Source organism: Schistocerca piceifrons, chromosome 5 (genome assembly GCF_021461385.2).
Source record: "Schistocerca piceifrons isolate TAMUIC-IGC-003096 chromosome 5, iqSchPice1.1, whole genome shotgun sequence".
In the NCBI taxonomy this organism is placed as follows: domain Eukaryota; kingdom Metazoa; phylum Arthropoda; class Insecta; order Orthoptera; family Acrididae; genus Schistocerca; species Schistocerca piceifrons.
In genome coordinates this window covers 78,799,926-78,821,221 of record NC_060142.1, presented here as the reverse complement: position 1 = coordinate 78,821,221, position 21,296 = coordinate 78,799,926, and the positions used below count along the sequence as shown (strand labels likewise).

At 43.0% G+C, this 21,296-nt stretch overlaps 1 protein-coding gene across 1 annotated transcript; it reads left to right on the top strand.

Moving 5' to 3' along the window:
* Positions 1 to 280: 280 nt before the first annotated feature.
* Positions 281 to 21,173, top strand: LOC124798312 (protein lethal(2)essential for life-like). The gene is made up of 4 exons (XM_047261650.1): positions 281 to 427; positions 10,955 to 11,185; positions 15,604 to 15,825; positions 20,926 to 21,173. Exons 2-4 carry the CDS (start codon positions 10,955 to 10,957, stop codon positions 21,043 to 21,045), a joined length of 573 nt encoding a protein of 190 aa, XP_047117606.1. The 5' UTR covers positions 281 to 427; the 3' UTR covers positions 21,046 to 21,173.
* The last annotated feature ends 123 nt before the right edge of the window (positions 21,174 to 21,296 follow it).

The window sequence follows — 21,296 nt, the reverse complement described above, 5'->3', positions numbered from 1 at the left end:
TCTGTGTTCCCATATTGATCCAGCGACATCGGTAGTTACAATCGTAGTATTGCTTCTTTTGCTTAACAATGCATAATTGAGGTTTTCGTTTGAATCGCCCTCTTGTGCGTGTTTCGGCAGGCTCGCGACGTGAAGACGCGGCAGCTGCAGACAGAGGGGGTTGTCCGCGCCGGCTGCCAGCCGCCACACGGGACGACACGACAGCTGGCCGCAGCGTCACCTCGCGTGACGTCACGCGGCAGCCAGCGCCCAGCTGCCGGTGTGCATAAGCGCGCAGGGCACGGCTAATTTCGGCAGCCGCTGAGTCGCCGCGGTATTCCTGGGCGCACGCGCTCTCGAAGGCTCCACCGCCGCCCTATAAGAACGCGGACACACCCCACGGTCTGGCAGTAATTTCGACGCGCTCTAACGACAAGCAACTGCAGAGGTAAGTTTCGCCTGGATAGTAGCGCTCCGCCAGGAAGAAACTGGCTGACACTTTGGATTACCGAAGGCACCAAGAGCTGTCTCTGCGGTCAGAGTGTCGCGATCGTACACGGCGGTTACTATTTAGCAGACGATGTAATGCATCTGTTCGTTGTAATATCTTGGAGCGGTGCTTCCATTGAAATTTTTGTAGCTGTAGCAGCCAACTTACTGTTCGCGACTGCTATAAGTTTCTTGAAAAGCAGTAAGCCCGTACTAAAGTTTAGCTGGCAGTAAACGTGTGCCTCGGTGGATTACTCGTTAAGCACTAAGATTTCTAAACCAAAGATCTAGGGTTGAATGGTGCATTTGTGCACGGATTTTGGTACTTCATTTATCGCATCTTTCAACTCTGGTAACAATTTGTTAACGTGAAAAATGCCAAGCTGCAGCTTATGCAGGGCCGTATGTATTGAGGTCCAACCAGGGAGCAGGCACAGAGGGAACGCAAAAACTGAGGAAAAAAAGAAAGAAGGTTCAAGAATTAACCAGAGAGGGGAGGGGGGGGGGAGAGGAGTACGTAAATTCTCTTAATCCTCGTGTTCCAATCTTTTGCCTATGTCTCTGTCATAGACTCTACCAGAAGAGGCCTTTCCTTTGGCCCGGGCTGTAAACGCACGCTATAGTCACAGTAACATTTCTACAGTGTCATTTCGACCAGACAGCAGAAACTACTGTTACCGAGCAAATTTGTGTGTCAACAGTGTGCTTGGTTCACACAGTTGCAGTCTACACAGAGCGCTGAAGTACAGCAGTGGAGTTCTGGCTAGTGCTTCGGTACGGTATCGTAGGATTTCGTAGGTCGGTGAGCGATTGCAGAAGCCAATATGTTACTTGACCGGATGCTTTTGATGCTTTCTTATCTCTACCTATCGAGGATTGGAGCGAAGCGCGACAATGGAGGAAGAAAGCAAAAAAAGCTGGATGGGATATATAATTCTGCTGCTGCTGCCAAGTTCCGGTTCGTATGACCCGCGCGGTGTAATTAGAAAAATAATTCAAGAATAATTTTTCTGTGACTGATTAATTTTGTTATGGGAGGAATCTTCCTCCTTTTTCCTTGCCGTTTTCTCTGTCTCTCCACGCGATCGGCATTATTATACTGGTTTTTGCAATTTTAGTGACAGTTGGTGGCCGCATGGCGTTCCAGACTTCTCTGCTACCTCTGGGAAGGAATCTGTGCCCCATCTGTTTACGTGTAGAGTAAATCTCATGTCCAAATGTGAGAAAGTTTTTAAATCTTTGCGAAGCGTGTATCTGCAGCGGGACGTGCGTACTAGACCGGTACTCACCTAACTCAGGCTTATGGGAAACCTCTTAACAATCACATCCAGTCTGGTCGGTTCGCCTCCCCAAATCCGGAAGCGGCGCGTTAACCCTTTCGGCCATCTAGCGAATATATTATTGGAGGAATAATGCTTTGTTTTTATTAAACGTACATACCAACTTACAAAATTATAAAATTTGTTTATCTGCGTAGAAAAAATTACAGAATGGTAGTTTCTCTTTGGGGAGAGGAGGGGGCGCAGTTTTGGCAGTTCTGCCAGGGGCGGAGGATAACCTCATTACGGTTCTGAAAGTGTGTAATGTATTGTGTATACATGGATGAGAACTCCCATTATTCTTCAATTACTTTACTGACAATTAATTAACGGAAACAGTAGAATTCGTAGAATATTTGGGAGCAACTGCCCGCAGCGATCGTAAGTGGAACGAAAATTTGAAACTAGCTGTAAGAACAGCTGATGCCAGGCTGAGATTCATTGAAAAAATCATAAACTCCCATTATTCTTCAATTACTTTATTGACAATTAATTAACGGAAACAGTAGAATTCGTAGAATATTTGGGAGCAACTGCCCGCAGCGATCGTAAGTGGAACGAAAATATGAAACTAGCTGTAAGAACAGCTGATGCCAGGCTGAGATTCATTGAAAAAATCATAAGGAACTGTAACTATACAGGTTCTTAAACACATATCAAAAGAAGTTTTGCATCACCTCGGTTCCGAGAGTTCCGGAACCCGTACAGGAAATTGGAATAGAGATCAACATAAACATCATTTCCACCCTTTTTATTGCTCATGAAAACCACACATTTCATGTTGTACCATTATACAGCGAGACCTTCAAACGTGGTGTTCCAGACTGCTGCACACACCGGTACCTCTAATACCCAGTAGCACGTCCTCTTGCACTGGTGCATGCCTGTATTCATTGTGGCATACTATCCACAAGTTCAGGTAGGCATTGTTGGTCCAGACTGTCCCACTCCTCAACAGAGATTCGGCGTACATCCCTCAGCCCTTTGCAATCTACCCCAGGCATGTTCGATAGGCAGCGCAGGCTGGAGAACGTGCTGGCCACTCTAGTCGAGCGGTGTCATCCTGAAGGAAGTCATTCACAAGATGTGCACGATGGGGGAGCGAATTGTCGTCCATGAAGACGAATGCGTCGCCACAAACAATCCAGAGCTGATAGAGAGCATCATGACTGATACAGGGATTAGTGATCACAAGGTCGTTGTAGCTAGGCTGAATACCGTTTCTTTCAAATCCACCAGAAACAAATGCAAAATAATTTTATTTAAAAAAGCGGATAAAGTGTCACTAAAGCCTTCCTAAGAGACAATCTCCATTCCTTCCGAGCTGACTATGCAAATGTAGACGAGATGTGGCTCAAATTCAAAGATATAGTAGCAACAGCAATTGAGAGATTCATACCTCATAAATTGGTAAGAGATGGAACTGATCCCCCGTGACACACAAAACAGGTCCGAACGCTGTTGCAGAGGCAACGGAAAAAGCATGCGAAGTTCAGAAGAACGCGAAATCCCGAAGATTGGCTAAAATTTACAGACGCGCGAAATTTGGCACGTACTTCAATGCGAGATGCCTTTAATAGATTCCACAACGAAACACTGTCTCGAAATATGGTGGAAAATCCGAAGAAATTCTGGTCGTATGTAAAGTACACAAGCGGCAAGACGCAGTCAATATCTTCGCTGCGCAGTGCCGATGGTACTGTTACCGACGACTGTGCCGCTAAAGCGGAGTTATTGAACGCAGTTTTCCGAAATTCCTTCTCCAGGGAAGACGAATGGAATATTTCAGAATTTGAAACACGAACAGCTGCTAGCATGAGTTTCTTAGAAGTAGATACCTTAGGGGTTTCGAAGCAACTCAAATCACTTGATACGGGCAAGTCTTCAGGTCCAGATTGTATACCGATTAGGTTCCTTTCAGATTACGCTGATACAATAGCTCCCTACTTAGCAATCATATACAACCCCTCGCTCACCGATAGATCTGTACCTACAGATTGGAAAATTGCGCAGGTCGCACCAGTGTTTAAGAAGGGTAGTAGGAGTAATCCATCGAACTACAGACCTATATCATTGACGCCGGTTTGCAGTAGGGTTTTGGAGCATATACTGTATTCAAACATTATGAATCACCTCGAAGGGAACGATCTATTGATACGTAATCCGCATGGTTTCAGAAAACATCGTTCTTGTGCAACGCACGAAGTAATGGCCGCTATCGACAGGGGATCTCAAGTTGATTCCGTATTTCTAGATTTCCGGAAAGCTTTTGACACCGTTCCTCACAAGCGACTTCTAATCAAGCTACGGGCCTATGGGGTATCGTCTCAGTTGTGCGACTGGATTCGTGATTTCCTGTCCGGAAGGTCGCAGTTCGTAGTAATAGACGGCAAATCATCGAGTAAAACTGAAGTGATATCAGGTGTTCCCCAGTGAAGCGTACTGGGACCTCTGCTGTTCCTGATCTATATAAATGACCTGGGTGACAATCTGAGCAGTTCTCTTAGGTTGTTCGCAGATGATGCTGTAATTTACCGTCTAGTAAGGTCATCCGAAGACCAGTATCAGTTGCAAAGCGATTTAGAAAATATTGCTGTATGGTGTGGCAGGTGGCAGTTGACGCTAAATAACGAAAAGTGTGAGGTGATCCACATGAGTTCCAAAAGAAATCCGTTGGAATTCGATTACTAGATAAATAGTACAATTCTCAAGGCTGTCAATCCAACTAAGTACCTGGGTGTTAAAATTACGAACAACTTCAGTTGGAAAGACCACATAGATAATATTGTGGGGAAGGCGAGCCAAAGGTTGCGTTTCTTTGACAGGACACTTAGAAGATGCAACAAGTCCACTAAAGAGATAGCTTACACTACACTCGTTCGTCCTCTGTTAGAATATTGCTGCGTGGTGTGGGATCCTTACCAGGTGGGATTGACGGAGGACATCGAAAGGGTACAAAAAAGGGCAGCTCGTTTTGTATTATCACGTAATAGGGGAGAGAGTGTGGCAGATATGATACGCGAATTGGGATGGAAGTCATTACAGCAAAGACGTTTTTCGTCGCGGCGAGATCTATTTACGAAATTTCAGTCACCAACTTTCTCTTCCGAATGCGAAAATATTTTGTTGAGCCCAATCTACATAGGTAGGAATGATCATCAAAATAAAATAAGAGAAATTGGAGCTCGAACAGAAAGGTGTAGGTATTCGTTTTTCCCGCGCGCTGTTCGGGAGTGGAATGGTAGAGATAGTATGATTGTGGTTCGATGAACCCTCTGCCAAGCACTTAAATGTGAATTGCAGAGTAGTCATGTAGATGTAGATGCACTATCGGCCGGAGGATGGCATTCGCGTATTGTACAACTGTTACGGTGCCTTTCATGACCACCAGCGGCGTACGTCGGTCCCACATAATGCCATCCCAAAATAGCAGGACACCTCCACCTTGTTGCACCCGCTGGACAGTGTGTCTAAGGCGTACTTCCTGACCGGGTTGCCTCCAAACACGTCTCTGACGATTTTCTGGTTGAAGACATATGCGACACTCATCGGTGAAGAGAACATGATGCCAATCCTCAGCGGTCCATTCAGCATGTCGTTGGTTACCATCTGTACCGCGCTGCGTTGTGTCGTGGTTGCAAAGATGGACCTCGTCATAGACGTCGGGAGTGAAGTTGCACATCATGCAGCCTATTGCGCACAGTTTGAGTCGTAACACGACGTCCTGTGGCTGCACGAAAAGCGTTATTCAAAAATGGTTCAAATGGCTCTGAGCACTATGGGACTCAACATCTATGGTCATCAGTCCCCTAGAACTTAGAACTACTTAAACCTAACTAACCTAAGGACATCACACAACACCCAGTCATCACGAGGCAGAGAAAATCTCTGACCCCGCCGGGAATCGAACCCGGGCGCGGGAAGCGAGAACGCTACCGCATGACCATGAGCTGCGGACAAAAGCATTATTCAACATGTTGGCGTTGCTGCAAGTGTTCCTCCGAACCATAGTCCTTAGGCACCGGTCATCCATTGCAGTAGTAGCCCTTCGGCGGCCTGAGGGCCTGAGCGAGGCATGTTTTCGACAATTCCTGTCTCTCTGTATCTCCTCCATGTCCGAACAACATCGCTTTGGTTCACTCCGAGACGCCTGGACACTTCCCTTGTTGAGAGCCGTTCCTGACACAAAGTAACAACGCGGTCACGATCGAACCGCGGTATTGACCGTCTAGGCATGGTTGAACTACAAACACGAGCCGTGTCCCTCCTTCCTGGTGGAATGACTGGAACTAGTCGGCTGTCGGACCCCCTCCGCCTATTATCATGCATGGTTGTTTACATCTTTGGGAGGGTTTAGTGACCTCTCTCAACAGTCAAAGGGACTGTCGTGTGATGCAATATCCACAGTCAACATCTCTCTTCAGGGGTTCTGGAAACTGGGGTGATGCAATTTTTGTGTGTGTGTAGAAAGCACGAGAGTGTTACGCAAATGCTCATCAAGTTACAGTGGCAGAAGCTACAAGAGAGGCGTTGTGCATCAAGGCGAAGTATGCTGTTAATGTTCTGAGCGGGTACATTCCAACAAGAGTTGGGTAGCACATTATTTCCTCCAAAATACAGCGCATTGCCTAATATGTGAGAAACCTCCGCGGAATGGGCAGAGGTCTCCAATAGAAGCAAATGTGTTCAGATACGGAGGTGGTAAGTTTTCATTATTTTCATAATTACAGACACTATTTTCTTGTTATTACATGTTTGTCTCGTTTCAATTTCTTTTCAAGTTTCCAGATTGGTTTTGCAGGTATTTTTTTCTTTTAAATGTTGTTTCTAGTTGTGACGGTACTAGTAAATAAACAACTCCTGTTAGTACTGAGAATACTCTAAGTAAAGAAAGCGTACTCCACAGTTCTTGTTGGACAGGTGTGAGCTGTGTACTGAACATTCTTCCCCCACCAGAAACTGAATCGGCTATTTCCGAGAGGGGCGCCACTGAAAAAACGTTCATTAGCGACCGCAGCTGGAGAGCGACATCAGAGAATGGAGAGAATTCAGTGGCGACGTGTTGCTTCTGACTGTACAGTCACGGGCGTGACGCCTGCTCGGCCGAATTGTCATCGGGCTAGTGTCTACTGTAAAAGTCTGGCTGCAATGTACTTATTCTAATCACTACATGGGGGACATGCATCTGATGTATGGACATGCCCAAATTGCAATGTGCCTGAAGCCAGACGTTTGTATGCTGAAAGATATCATAATTGACATTTGCCGAACAATGGTCATTTCATTGTGGAAGACCAAATAGTGTTGGAACACCTGATTTAGAAGATCGAGTACTTCATCGCAGTGAAGACAATACTGGCAGCAGTACATGAGAATGTGAGTTACGTGACTGTGTGTAAAACGTAACGAGAGCAACTCCCTTATCCGTGCCGCCTTCAGAGTGTGCAAGGTCTTACTGAAACAGATTTTCAATGAAGAAAAGACTTTTGTCTATCTACCGTACTATTCAATGATGAAGCAAAGTTTACCATGAATGGAGTGCAGCATTTTCATAATACTGATTTATGGACGGATGAGAATCCTTTCGCTGATTTGGAAACAAGACATCAATAGCAGTTTAGCGTTACTGCGTGGACTGGCACTATTGGAGACAAGTGTACTGGACTTTTCATTTTCCATGGAACACTGAATGGAGCATCTTGTAGTGAATTTTTAATGAAACATCTAAATATTTTGCTGTAAGACGTTCCACTACAATTGCCCCCGAACACGATGGGGCACCACCTCATTTTGCTCTTCAGGTAAGAAGAGTTTTAAATCAACATTGCCCAACTCTCGTGGGGCAACAGCATCGTAGCATTCTCGATCTCCTCATGTCAGTAAATTGGATTTTTATTTTTGGGGGCATTTGAAAGACGTAGAGTATTCAACAGTTATTGCGAATATTGACATTCTTCGCCAGCATGTTCAAGAAGAATTTCAGCAGATACAGCAGACATCTGGAATATGAGAGTGAGTATGACAGTCCATGATACGGCGTCTAGAAGCTTGTGGTAGAGCTGATGGAAGACATTTTGACCATTTCATTTAGCCTTCAGAAAACAACATTTGAAAAGAAAAAATACCTGTAGAGCCAAGCTGGAAATATGAAAACAAAAAGGCAGAAACGAAGCAAAAAAATTGCCAGTAACTAAGAAAATAAAAAACTACCCATATGTGCATATAAAGGGAATTATTTTGTTTCTTTTTAAACCTTCTATCCATTCCCTAGAGATTTCTACATATTTTGAAACCTCGTATGCCTCGCGAAGTAATCACAACGAGGAAGTTAGAGGATTTATTATATATAACACGGAGATTTACATTCTTTTTTCCACGCATCATTCGCGAGCCACAAAATGGAATTGGGCGAGGGGGGAGAGGGGGTGGTGGGGGGGGGGGGGAGGGGAGAGGAGGAATGATAGTGGTTCCAAAAGTACCTCCCGCCACTCACCGTTAGATGAATTTCTGGCTGTAAACCTATGCAGTTAATCTGAACTTCACTGACAAAATTTCAGAGGGTGTTCAGCGATATCTTCTGAATATTTCGGTGCAAGGGGCCCGGTCTCTGGCGATTCGTCACAGTGAGATAATGTAACTAATGTTTATTCGGTTAGTTAAGCCAGTTACCTCTGTGTCTGCAAATATATTCAGTCCCTTCCAGATCGAGTGTTGCAACATGCCTCAAACGACAGTAAGGTGCGACGGGCACGGAATGACCTTTTTCTCGTAGGCGCTTATGTATAGATGCCTAAGTATTGTGATGTGGTGTTTTTCCTCTGTAACTTGCAAAACAATAAGTGACATAAGTACTTATTTAGATACGTAAAGGCAAGCAACGTTACTCTTTTTGCAGAGCTATGAGCATAGTTAAGCTATTTTCCAGAGTTACAGCAACGAGATACAATTTTTTAAAAATAGAACGTTACGTTTTCCAATGTGTGGGTGATGTATTTAAACCAACAGTGTAAAAACCACTTTCAATTTAATGTCTATCTAGTTTAATTAGGAAGCTAGAAACGTTCGAAGCTTTTTGTGGTGGATACAACATGCTGTGCATAATTGACTGTGTTGGAATGGGTGTTTCGATGGCGGAACGTTCATTTAAGTAAGGGGTTCAAATGATCTGATCCCCCTTTTCTCTCTAGACTTCATTTTATACACGATTCTCATGCAGTGCCACTGACGTGTTGCTGTTCAGTGCCAACTGCTGGAGAGTTTTTGCACTCGTTTATTGGTTCGATAAAACCCCATGTCATTTCAGGCATGTGTGTCGATTTTTACCTCTCTACCAAGTTATTCCGCCAACTAGCGCATTTTCAAATGTTAACGGACTTTTGTGTCACCCTGTATTGTGTAGAATCAACATCTACATCCACATTCATACTCCGCAAGCCACCTGACGGTGTGTGGCGGAGGGTACCTTGAGTCGGTTTCTCCCTTCTATTCCAGTCTCCTATTGTTCGTGGAAAGAAGGATTTCGGTATGCCTCCGTGTGGGCTCTAATCTCTCTGATTTTATCCTCATGGTCTCTTCGCGAGATATATGTAGGAGGGAGCAATATACTGCTTGACTCCTCGGTGAAGGTATGTTCTCGAAACTTCAAAAAAAGCCCGTACCGAGCTACTGAGCGTCTCTCCTGCAGAGTCTTCCACTGGAGTTTATCTATCATCTCCGTAACGCTTTCTCGATTACGAAATGATCCTGTAACGAAGCGCGCTGCTCTCTGTTGGATCTTCTTTCTCTCTTCTATCAACCCTATGTGGTACGGACCCCACACTGCTGAGCAGTATTCAAGCAGTGGGCGAACAAGTGTACTGTAACCTACTTCCTTTGTTTTCGGATTGTATTTCCTTAGGATTCTTCCAATGAATCTCAGTCTGGCATCTGCTTTACCGACGATCAACTTTATATGATCATTCCATTTTAAATCACTCCTAATGCGTACTCCCAGATAATTTATGGAATTAACTGCTTCCAGTTGCTGACCTGCTATACTGTAGCTAAATTATACAGGAGCTTACTTTCTATGTATTCGCACCACATTACACTTGTCTACATTGAGATTGAATTGCCATTCCCTGCACCATGCTTCAATTCGCTGCAGATCCTCCTGCATTTCAATACAATTTTCCATTGTTACAACCTCTCGATATACCAAAGCATCATCCGCAAAAAGCCTCAGTGAACTTCCGGTGTTATCCACAAGGTCATTTATGTATATTGTGAATAGCACGGTCCTACGACACTCCCCTGCGGCACACCTGAAATCACACTTACTTCGGAAGACTTCTCTCCATTGAGAATGACATGCTGCGTTCTGTTATCTAGGAACTCTTCAATCCACTCAGACAATTGTTCTGATAGTCCATATGATCTTACTTTGTTCATTAAACGACTGTGGGAAACTGTATCGAACGCCTTGCGGAAGTCAAGAAACATGGCATCTACCTGTGAACCCATGTGTATGGCCCTCTGAGTCTCGTGGACGAATAGCGCGAGCTGGGTTTCACACGACCGTCTTTTTCGAAACCCATGCTGATTCCTACAGAGTAGATTTCTAGTCTCCAGAAAAGTCATTATACTCGAACATAACACGTGGTCCAAAATTCTACAACTGATCGACGTTAGAGATGTAGGTCTATAGTTCTGCACATCTGTTCAACGTCTCTTCTTGAAAACGGGGATGACCTGCGCCCTTTTCCAATACTTTGGTACGCTACGCTCTTCTAGAGACCTACGGTACACCGCTGCAAGAAGGGGGGCAAGTTCCTTCGCGTACTCTTGTGTAAAATCGAACTGGTATCCCATCAGGTCCAGCAGCCTTTCCTCTTTTGAGCGATTTTAATTGTTTCTCTATCCCTCTGTCGTCTATTTCGATATCTACCATTTTGTCATCTGTGTGACAATCTAGAGAAGGAGCTACAGTGCAGTCTTCCTCTGTGAAACAGCTTCGGAGAAAGACGTTTAGTATTTCAGCCTTTAGTCTGTCATCCTCTGTTTCAGTACCATTTTGGTCACAGAGTGTCTGGACATTTTATCGAGTGCACTGTTTTAGAGCATTATTATTGTTTGTACTAGCGTGTTTAATTAGTCCTGTGCTTGACTGATGTCTGGCGTGCCATCAGATGTCCGTGGTACCGCTGCTGTGGCGCGATTGGTGGGACGACTGGGAGCCTCGCACGGGCCGCCTGCTGGACCAGCACTTCGGCCTGGGGCTGTCCAGGGATGAGCTGTTGTCTGGACTGGGTGTGCGCAGCCCACTGCTCAGGCCCACAGGCTACCTCAGGCCCTGGCGATCGCTCGCCAGGCAAGACTCTGGGACATCGGCCATCGCCGTCGACAAGGATCGCTTCCAGGTATGTGACAGCACTAGACACTGGCCAAACCGTTGTTTCAGTTCGAGGCCCCAACATGCCGCACAATTTGTCGGTCATTATGAGAGTGGGAGGGCTTTGGCGTCGGGCCAACTGCACACACACTATGATTAATCAGATCTAAACTTTGCTGAGAGGAATGTGCCAACATGTCACCTCGGCTGTCACTGGTGAGAGGGAGCGAGTGATCGGACCGTTTCCCTGCTCCTCTTCTCACTTCTTACGAGACACCGACACTATACCAGTGCTGATCGAGAGAGAATAGTTGAGCCAATTGGCTTGGACTGGAGGTCCAGCCATCTCACCACCCAAAACTGGGGGCCTCCTTATTTAGTCAGTAGATTAGCCTTCATCTGAACAATACTGGGACCCAATGGGACCAGTATCGGTTCTGACAAATCGTAAAATCCGTAAGGCTTATTAGAGGAGGAACTTCAAAGCGACCTGTGAACTGAACTCTCAGTGCCGTGCATTGTTAAGGCTTCTACAGATAGTGTGACTCTTCCATGCAAAATTACCACATATGACGCTGCTGCCGAAGACACAGGAGTGCAAAAGATTGCGATTGTTCTGCAGTTCACGTAGGGTGTCACAGGTGGACACATGCTCTTCAGGTACACGTCACAGTTCTAGTTAGCACTCATCTGAAATCTTCATGCGATGACCCTTGTCACAGTAGGCAGCATGGATCTTTGACCAATCACGTTTGCCGCTTTGTTGATCGCTACAAAGAGTACACTAGACGGCTGTTAACAACGATTCAGCTAACTGTTTAGAAGGCCATGACATTTTTTTTTTAATTGAATTCGGCTGTAAAAGTGAATAAAACCATTCAAAATGCCGTGGCGACTTTTTACGCACGAGTGAACCAGGTTCACAAAAAAATTTTTCAGTACTGTGTGGCAGAATATACGTCTATACACAATGTGGTGACAAAACTTAAGGGATACCTCCTAATATCGCGTTGGACTTACTTTTGCCAAACATAGTGCAGCAACTCGATGTGGTATGGCCTCAACAAGTCATCCGAAGTCCCATGCAGAAATATTGAGCCATGCTGCCTCTACAACCATCCATAATTACGAAAGCACTGCAAGTGCAGGATTTTATGCACAAACTTACCTCTCGCTTGTCCCACAAATGTGGGATTTACGTCAGGTGATCTGGGTGGCTAAATCATTCATTCAAACTGTCCAGAGTGTTCTTCAAACGAATCGTGAACATTTGTGGCTTTCTGACATGGTGCATTGTCACCCATAAAAATTTGGCTGCAAGTGGTCTCCCAATTGCCAAACAATATCATTTCCAGTCAACGATCAGTTCAGTTGGACCAGAGGACCCAGTTATACCATGTAAACACACCTCACACCATTATGGAGCCGCCACCAGCTTGCAAAGTGCGTTGTTGACAACTTGGTCCATAGGTTCATGAAATGTTCACCACACTCGAACCGTACTATCAGCTCTTACCAACTGAAACCGTCACTCATCTGACCATGCCACAGTTTTCCAGTCGTCTAGGGTCCAACTAATATGGTCACAAGCCCAGGAGAGGTGCTGCAGATGACATCGTGCTGTTAGCAAAGGCACTTGCGTTAGTCTTCAGCTGCCATAGATCATTAACGCCAAATTTCGACGCACTGTCCTAACGAATGTGTTCATTGTATGTCCCAAATTGATTTCTACGGTTATTTCACACAGTGTTGCTTGTCTGTTAGCACTGACAACTACACGCAATAGCCACTACTCTCAGTCGTTAACTGAAGGGCAACGGCCACTGCATTGTTCTCGGTGAGAGGTAATGCCTGAAATTTGTTTTTCTCGGCACGATCTTGACACTGTGTATCTGGGAGTACTGAATTCCCTAACGATTTCCGAAATAGAATGTCCCGTGTGTCTAGTTCCAGTTACCATTCCAGGTTCAGAGTCTGTTAATTCTCCTCGTGCATCCACAATCAAGTTGGAAACCTTTTACATAGATCACCTGAGTATAAATGACAGCTCCACCAATGCACTGCCCTTTTATACTGTGTGTACACGATACCATCATCTGTGTACGTGCATATCACTATCCCAAGACATTTGTCGCCTCAGTGTACATTAATCTGTGTTGTTGGCAGCTGATGCGCCCACCCTCTATCAATGCCAGATGTGGTCTCCCTTTTTGGGTTTCTCCATCATAGCAGGGCTTCTGTTCTTCCTCCCTCAATGACCCAGAAGCCAGTAAAATCCACTCTTCCTTATAAGGTGATGTGATCTGTCTCTTTCTGTGGTCTCAAATCTACCAGTGGAAGATAATGAAACATAGTTACCTTAGAAGCTAGTATCACGTATCTCATCATGTTGCAACCACTGTGAATGCAAGCCATTGCTCACAATACTGCGTCTTAAAGACGTTTGCCCTGACACAGTTAGTTGGTTCAAATGGCTCTGAACACTATGGAACTTAACTTCTGAGGTCATCAGTCCCCTAGAACTTAGAACTACTTAAACCTAACTAACCTAAGGATATCACACACATCCATGCCCGAGGCAGGATTCGAACCTGTGACCGTAGCGGTCGTGCGGTTCCAGACTGTAGCGCCTTTACCGCTTGGCCACCACGGCCGGCTACAGTTAGTTTCTTTGCTTTTGCTGACATACATGGCTAATTAGCCATGAAAGTTACAACGCTAGAATTTGTTCAACCCTGTACTGACTTGGATGAGTTGGTCCGAATATTGTGCACTGTGTAAGCTAGTCGACTGATTAAGTAATTGGCTCCCAATCTTGGTTGGTCAGGACAGTCTGACCTCCTGACAAAGTCTACCAGTTCAACTTTGCTCTGTTGATTTGCACCTCTTTAGTGGCGATACCTTACAAGAATGCCCATATGCAGTGAGGTCTCCCTCTGACTCAAGGCAGCCTGTGGGACTCACCACCACACCCTCGTATTGCGACATTTGCACACTTTCATAGCTTTTGTCCATTCTCATTTGTCTCAGATGAGTTGATGAATATGGCTTTGTATGAGACTGGTGATAAAAGTGCAGCAATTGCAGAAATATATTACTTGTCAAACCCGTAGTACAACAGAAATGAGGCATGTAATGCTCTTCTAGACATATATTGTAAAAAGGAGACTTATAGTGACTTTATCTGATTTGAAAAAGAAAGTGGGAAACGTGAGATGTTCATACAAATAGAAACACGAAAAAGTAACAAGTCTACTTACAAAGCAACCTCTTTCAAAAACTCACTTCAAGGCATGCATCTACAGAAATGACAGAAGATACAAGAGTACTTGAGATTGATATGGCAAAAGAAATGAGTGCTTTAATCAATTTGCAATATTTTTGGCATGACATTTATTATAGCTCCTTTCAATTCATGTACGGAGGGTGAAGAAAAATTATACCTATGATGATACAGGACTGTGTGAACAATTGGGACAAAATCATTTGCCACTATAGTTGCATCACTGTCTGCCCACTATGTTTCCTTGAATGTGTTTTAATCAGACTCCTCCTCCCACTTAACCCTTCAAGCACCAACAACATGAAAATAAATATAATTTTAAAATTTTTCACAAAAGTAACCATTATCATAGTAAGCAATGAATAAAAGAAGAAACTGGCAAAAAGTAAATCCTCAATCGTTTTAAGGAGGTTGTTTTGCTTGGGATAAAATTTTAATTTTAGTACAAAATTAACTTTTGTTCTCAAAGTAAGCAACAAATACAAGAAGAAATTAGCAAAAAGTAAACAATAAATTGTTTTAAGGATGTGGCTTTACTTTTGAACCACTAGGACATACAGTTTTCAGCACTGATCATTTCATTTCATGTAATGTATTCAAAAGCAAATTTGCATTTTTCCTGGATGCAATCTCACATCTTGAAACTTCCATGGGCATATAATACGTAAGACAAATTATAGTCCTAAACAACAAGCAAAAATGGGCCTAAATTTAATAAATTCTTATATTGAAACTACATACTGTCACCACTCATAAAAGCAGTAGAAGAAATTCAACTTTACATTGCAATAACTTTAGATGTACTGACTTTCTCTGTCAGTGATCTCCTCAAGAAATATAAAAAAAAAGTCACAATCTCCTACAATCATTTAGCACAATTTCTGCACAGACTGTTGCTTTGTACACTATAAATGATTGCTTCAATGGAGTACATTCATAGAAGTACCTCAGTGGACCACTAGATGTCTCTTTCTTGCAACATCATCACCAGTGGTTTCATGCTAAAGGCACTGGTACTTAAAAATAAATAAATATGGTGGTTTCAGGCAGAAATAGCTGGTACTCAAAGTCTTAATATGAGTTTTGAATAATCTCAATGCATCACTATGAGTGGTAAGTCTGATGAGAATGTGGGAAAAATTCTGTGGTTGGATGGTTGACAGGTGAGCCTGGATGTGCAGCAGTTTGCTCCCAATGAAATCACAGTCAAGACGGTGGGCAATGCAGTCATCGTCGAGGGCAAGCATGAGGAGCGACCCGACGAGCATGGCTTTGTCTCCCGGCACTTTGTGCGCCGATATCTGCTGCCGAAGGATGTCGAGGTTGACGCTGTTGTCTCTAACCTGTCCTCAGACGGCGTCCTCACCGTCACAGCCCCCAAGAAGGTACTGTCTTCTCAATGTTTTCACTGTTTGCATCTTTAACATATAGTTTTATTATGACACTTGTACTTGGACACTCACGTGTTTCCTTTTTTCCTCCATGTTTCTCTTCAGGGCTTTCCTCTGTCCTCCTCATTTCCAAATGGTGGAAGTTATTGCTTCAACACCAACAAAAATATTGCTTCCATTCCTAACTTTATCATCTGTCATCTCATATCAGTGCTTTCATTAAACTGTGTTAAAATTTAACATTGAGTGTTAAAGCTACTATTACTGATCAGGTGGCTCAAACCCGGATTTTTACACACAAAAATACCTGCCTCTTGGCTTCTTCACACCACTCATAATCTTGGATATACTACTTTCTACCACACTAATAACAACTGACAGAGTCAACTTGTACACAAAGCAATGTGAAACACAACAATATAGCAGTTGCGACAAGCAACGTAACAGTCATTCTCAAACTGAACCCAAACCATACACTAAGTCAGCAACAATGCTGCTGGCTTTCATTCTGTATGTTCAAATAACATATATTTCTTTGTGTTGAGAACGAGTCTGCTGAGAAACCCTAATCAAAAACATTGAGTCTAAAAACTACTTGCACTGTGGGTAAATGTGGCATGGCGCAAGCTATGGAAAAGTGTATTCTACCAGATCATCTAACTACATTAATGCGGTATTGGTCTTCACTGTGAAGAAAAATGATCAGATAATTATGCTGCAATTTTTGAGAGATCAAAACTGTGTATCAGACTGAAACTCCACCTTGAACTTTTCCATTATGTGAAATACTCTTACCAGTTAAGTTATTCATACATGCTTTGTGGCCCACATCACAGCTTATATCTGCCAACATCTTGTCATACTTCCAAATTTCTCAGAAGCTCTGCTGCACAACTTGCTGGTTTTACACGACTGATTGTAAGAATATAGGTTTGAGTACAGCTCCAACACTCAGTTTTAATGTCAGGTAGTTTTGCAACAGCACAGAAGTGAGAGATTTATTTCATTATGTTACACATCATTCCACAGCAATCATTAATTCTCAGACTCTTATGCATGTGTTTCTGGGCATCAAATGGATGTTGTTAATCCCATATGTGGAAGTTAACATGTATTAAGTGTTTCTGAAAGAAGAAATCTGGTCTTGTTGGGGAATACAATATTTTTCGCAGGCAGTTTTCCTGACAGTTTGGTTCAACACATAATCTGGACAGCAGTATTGTTGTGGTTTGTCCTTTGGTAGTGGCTTCTGTATGATTTGCACTTTGTATGCTGCATTTTAAGATCAGGTACAGTGATTTTACACATACAAAATTTCACAAGTCTGTGGATTGTATTTTCTCGGATTGTACACGAACTTTTAACAGCTGTCCTACAGCTGTTCATTAGAAACATGCAGTTCTGTTCCACATTTTTTACGTGTATTTTCAATGTTCAGAAAGCATCTGTGCCATACTTTTAACCAGTCTGCTTTTGGTGCTCACATCTGATGTGTATAACGAAACTTCCTGTGAATCACAGTGGCAAAAAGTAACTTCAAGTATCAGAGTACCACTTGGGCTTTCTGCTATACATTTGTCATCTCTGTAATTTACATGTCCTAACAGAACTTACTCAGGGTAGCTTACATGTCTGAACTGAACTTACTCAGTTTAAGAGAAACAAACATAGAGGAGACAACCTTTGTATACCTCTGAGTTATCTGTGTGGGTTGCTGCCTGTATATTTATTACCTTCAAACCTAAAAACCACTGAAATGTGAGTTGGAATGCCTGCATTTACCTACCATCAAATACATACTTTTAAAACTACGTCTCCATAGATATTCCACATGCCACTGTAGGGCCTATTGTGGTGGGTATATTGTGTATCAGAATAAGTTTGCCCCTTCCCTTTTCCAATTGCAAATGGTACCAGTGCATAAATCTCTCTTTTAAATGTACAGTATGGGTAAACCTTGTGACTACTGTATGAGATATACACTGAAGTGCCAGAGAAACTGGTATAGGCATGCATATTCAAATACAGAGATATGTAAACAGGCAGAACACGGCACTGTGATCGACAATGCCTATATAAGATGACAAGTGTCTGGCGCAACTGGGAGATCAATTACTGCTGTTACAATGGCAGGTTATCAAGATATGAGTGAGTTTGAAAGTGGTGTTATAGTAAGCACATGAGCGATGGGACACAGCATCTCCGAGCTAGCCATGAAGTGGGGATTTTCCCAGTCAAGAGTGTACTGTGAATATCAGGAAGCCGAAAAAACATCAGATCTCCATCATCGCTGTGTTCGGAAAAAGATCCTGCAAGAACGGGACCTATGGCGACTGAAGAGAATCATTCAGCATGACAGAAGTGCAACCCTGCTGCAAATTGCAGTAGATTTCTATGCTGGGACATCAATAAGTGTCAGTGCGCAAACTATTCAACAAAACATCATCGATATGGGCTTTCGGAGCCAAGGGTTCACTTGTGTACCCTTGGCGACTGCACGACACAAAGCTTTACACCTCACCTGGGCCCATCAACACCAACATTGGACTGTTGATGACTGGAAACATGATGCCCGGTTGGACCAGTCTCATTTAAAATTGTATCGAGCAGATGGACATGTACGGGCATGGAGACAACCCCATGAATCCATGGACCCTGCATGTCAGTAGGGGAATGTTCGAACTGGTACAGGCTCTGTAATGGTGTGGGGCATGTGCAATTGGTGGGCACCCCCAATACGTCTAGATATGACTCTCACAGTGACATGTACGTGACCATCCTGTCTGAACACCTGCATCCATTCATGTCCATTGTGCATTCTGACAGACTTGGGCAATTCCAGAAGGACAATTTGGCACCTTGCGCATCCAGAATTTCTGCAAAGTGGCTCTTCTGAATTTATCATTTCTGGAGTGTAAGAATGTCCGCGATACACATCACCTTTCCTGTAGCATTTGCTGCTGAAATGCATTGAACATTTCTTTGACACCTTCAAACATTACACAGACCACTATGACAATATGCAGGTCTTCAGTGAATATTTTATAACTTTTCTGCAGATCCAACTTATTTTATTTTATTTTTTTGGCATTTGGTACATTCATTCTCTTATTATCTAAGGGATACATCTGATGATAAGAAAAAGAAAATGTGTAAAGATGTCATAACAACACACTATGGTAATTGGCAACAAATACAGATCTTTTAGATCATTTGGGAGGGGAAAGGTGAAGAATAGTAAAAATAAACTAATATGTTCTGCAATGGTATTTTGGCGTAATCATCATAACTGCTGTGATCTGAGGTTTACTCACTCTGCATATCAGGCTAGGCAGTGATCGTTGGCAGATCTGTTGACAGAGTATAATGCTGGTAGAGGCACAAGTGTTTTGGAGCGTTCTGTTACGTGCATATAGTTGAACATTGGGCTCCGCAGCAGACTATTGTAACGTCCTTTGCGTACTTTGAGGCTCTTTAATGGGTACAAGAGTGAGGAACAGATGCAGTCTGTGGACAGAGAATTCATATATTACTTTATTCTACATATAATACAAATACTAAAAGTAACACACAACTGTTTGCTGTAGTTGCAGTGTCAGTTGCCAACAGTAGATATGGAAGTTGACATATAGGTTTATGATTCCGTCACTCTTCAATACAATGACTAGTCTGTAGATGATGAGTCTTGACTGCTATAAAAGTCTGTAAATATAATGAAATTGCATACTCACAAAATGGGCTCTGTGCATCAATGTTTAATTTAGGTAGACCCACTGATGGAGCTCTGGAGAGGGGATGCTTGCATCTCATTGGCAGTGGCATAACCGTTCATGGCAGCATCCTCATGCCATGGTGGCAGCTGCAGCGGCATGACTGGCAGCGTACGTTTTAAAGTGCATCTGACTTGATGGCGGCTGATATTGCACTGACATCAATTACCATTTCACTGGGCATGGGAGCAGCAAGACTGATCAGTGAAAAACTGTTGCCTAGCTAGATGAATAATTTTTCTTGTTACATTAGATCAATGGTTGTGTCTGCATACACCTCATACAGGTGAACAGTTGTTCGAAACGTGCACCAGCACAGGACGGTGGGGGCAGCATTATGCTACAAGGGGCATTTGTCTTACCTTCCATGGAGCCAGTAGTAATAATCATAGGGAGCAGCTGTGGACTACGTGAAAATTATTGAAGGCCACTTTTATTTCTTCATGCTTGATGTCTTCCCTGACAACGATGGGGCACTTGATATAAGTGGTGGAAATGGCAAACTTCTCCCTGTGAATTGGCATATTTGTAGAGTCAATAGCTCAAAACAGTGCTCTAGTGGTGTGTGGAGCCCCTTGCCCTATCCTGCCTGCAGCAAATTTCGCAACTTTCTGCCACATTGTTGATCACATGCATTCATAGATGTGTGTGGTCATTTTCTGTTCCATTCTCTCACATCAATTAATGAATACAGCTTTAGAAGAAACTGATTATAAAGACTGCAGAGACTCAATTAATTGAAGGATGAAAAGGATACAAGTGTCTCTGGATCATTTGAGCCCTCAGTTTTACTACAGAGGCATATAGTGTGAGACCTGTACAGGTCTGTTAAAGTTGTATCAGAAAATTGAGGAAAATTTGAGGAAAAAATGAGAATTTCTATACACATATGAAAACAACATAATAATATGTACAGTGAAAAACATTTAACATGAAAATGATTAACGAAAGATAATGGGTAAGAGGTTTCAAAAAATACTGTGTAATTCCATGCATTTTGTTTCTTTCAACTTGAAACAAAAGTCATGCATACAAAAATCTATCACTCCACTGATGAACAAATAAATTGCTTTCTGCAGTCAGAACATTATCCAGATTTAGACTGAACAAAGTAAACAATAGTAGCCACTGCTGGTAGTGAACACTGATCTTTGGTAACTATCATTATCAAAATACTTCAGTATGTTTTTTAATTTGCTGATTAGTCTGTCAGAGAAAGTAAGCTGTGTGCTGAAATCAGTGACTTTGTGTAAAAATGATTTTATCTTCTTTTATTTTTCAACATTTTTAAAATTTATTCTTTATGTACAATGACATGTTACAGACGGCTGTGGCAGCAGGCGAACGTGTGGTGCCTGTGATCCAGACTGGAGTGCCCGCTGTGAAGAGTGCAGCTCCTGCCTCCCCAGAGCCAACTACAATTGAAATCAAGGAGGAGAAGTAGGGCTACACTTATCTGCAGATGAACTCCTTTATAAGCTTTCTTGCCATTGCTACCAATGTAACAATTGTATAACAGTGATCTCTCTCTCTCTTTTTTTCATACATGTATTAAAGCATTTGTAAGTAAAACTAAATAATTTTGACTTAATCATGCCCTTCTTTCCATGAACTCGTCAACAATGGTGAAATAAATATAGACCACTGAAGACTGTGATGTCACATAAAAATAGACGAATTTCCTGAAATATTTCA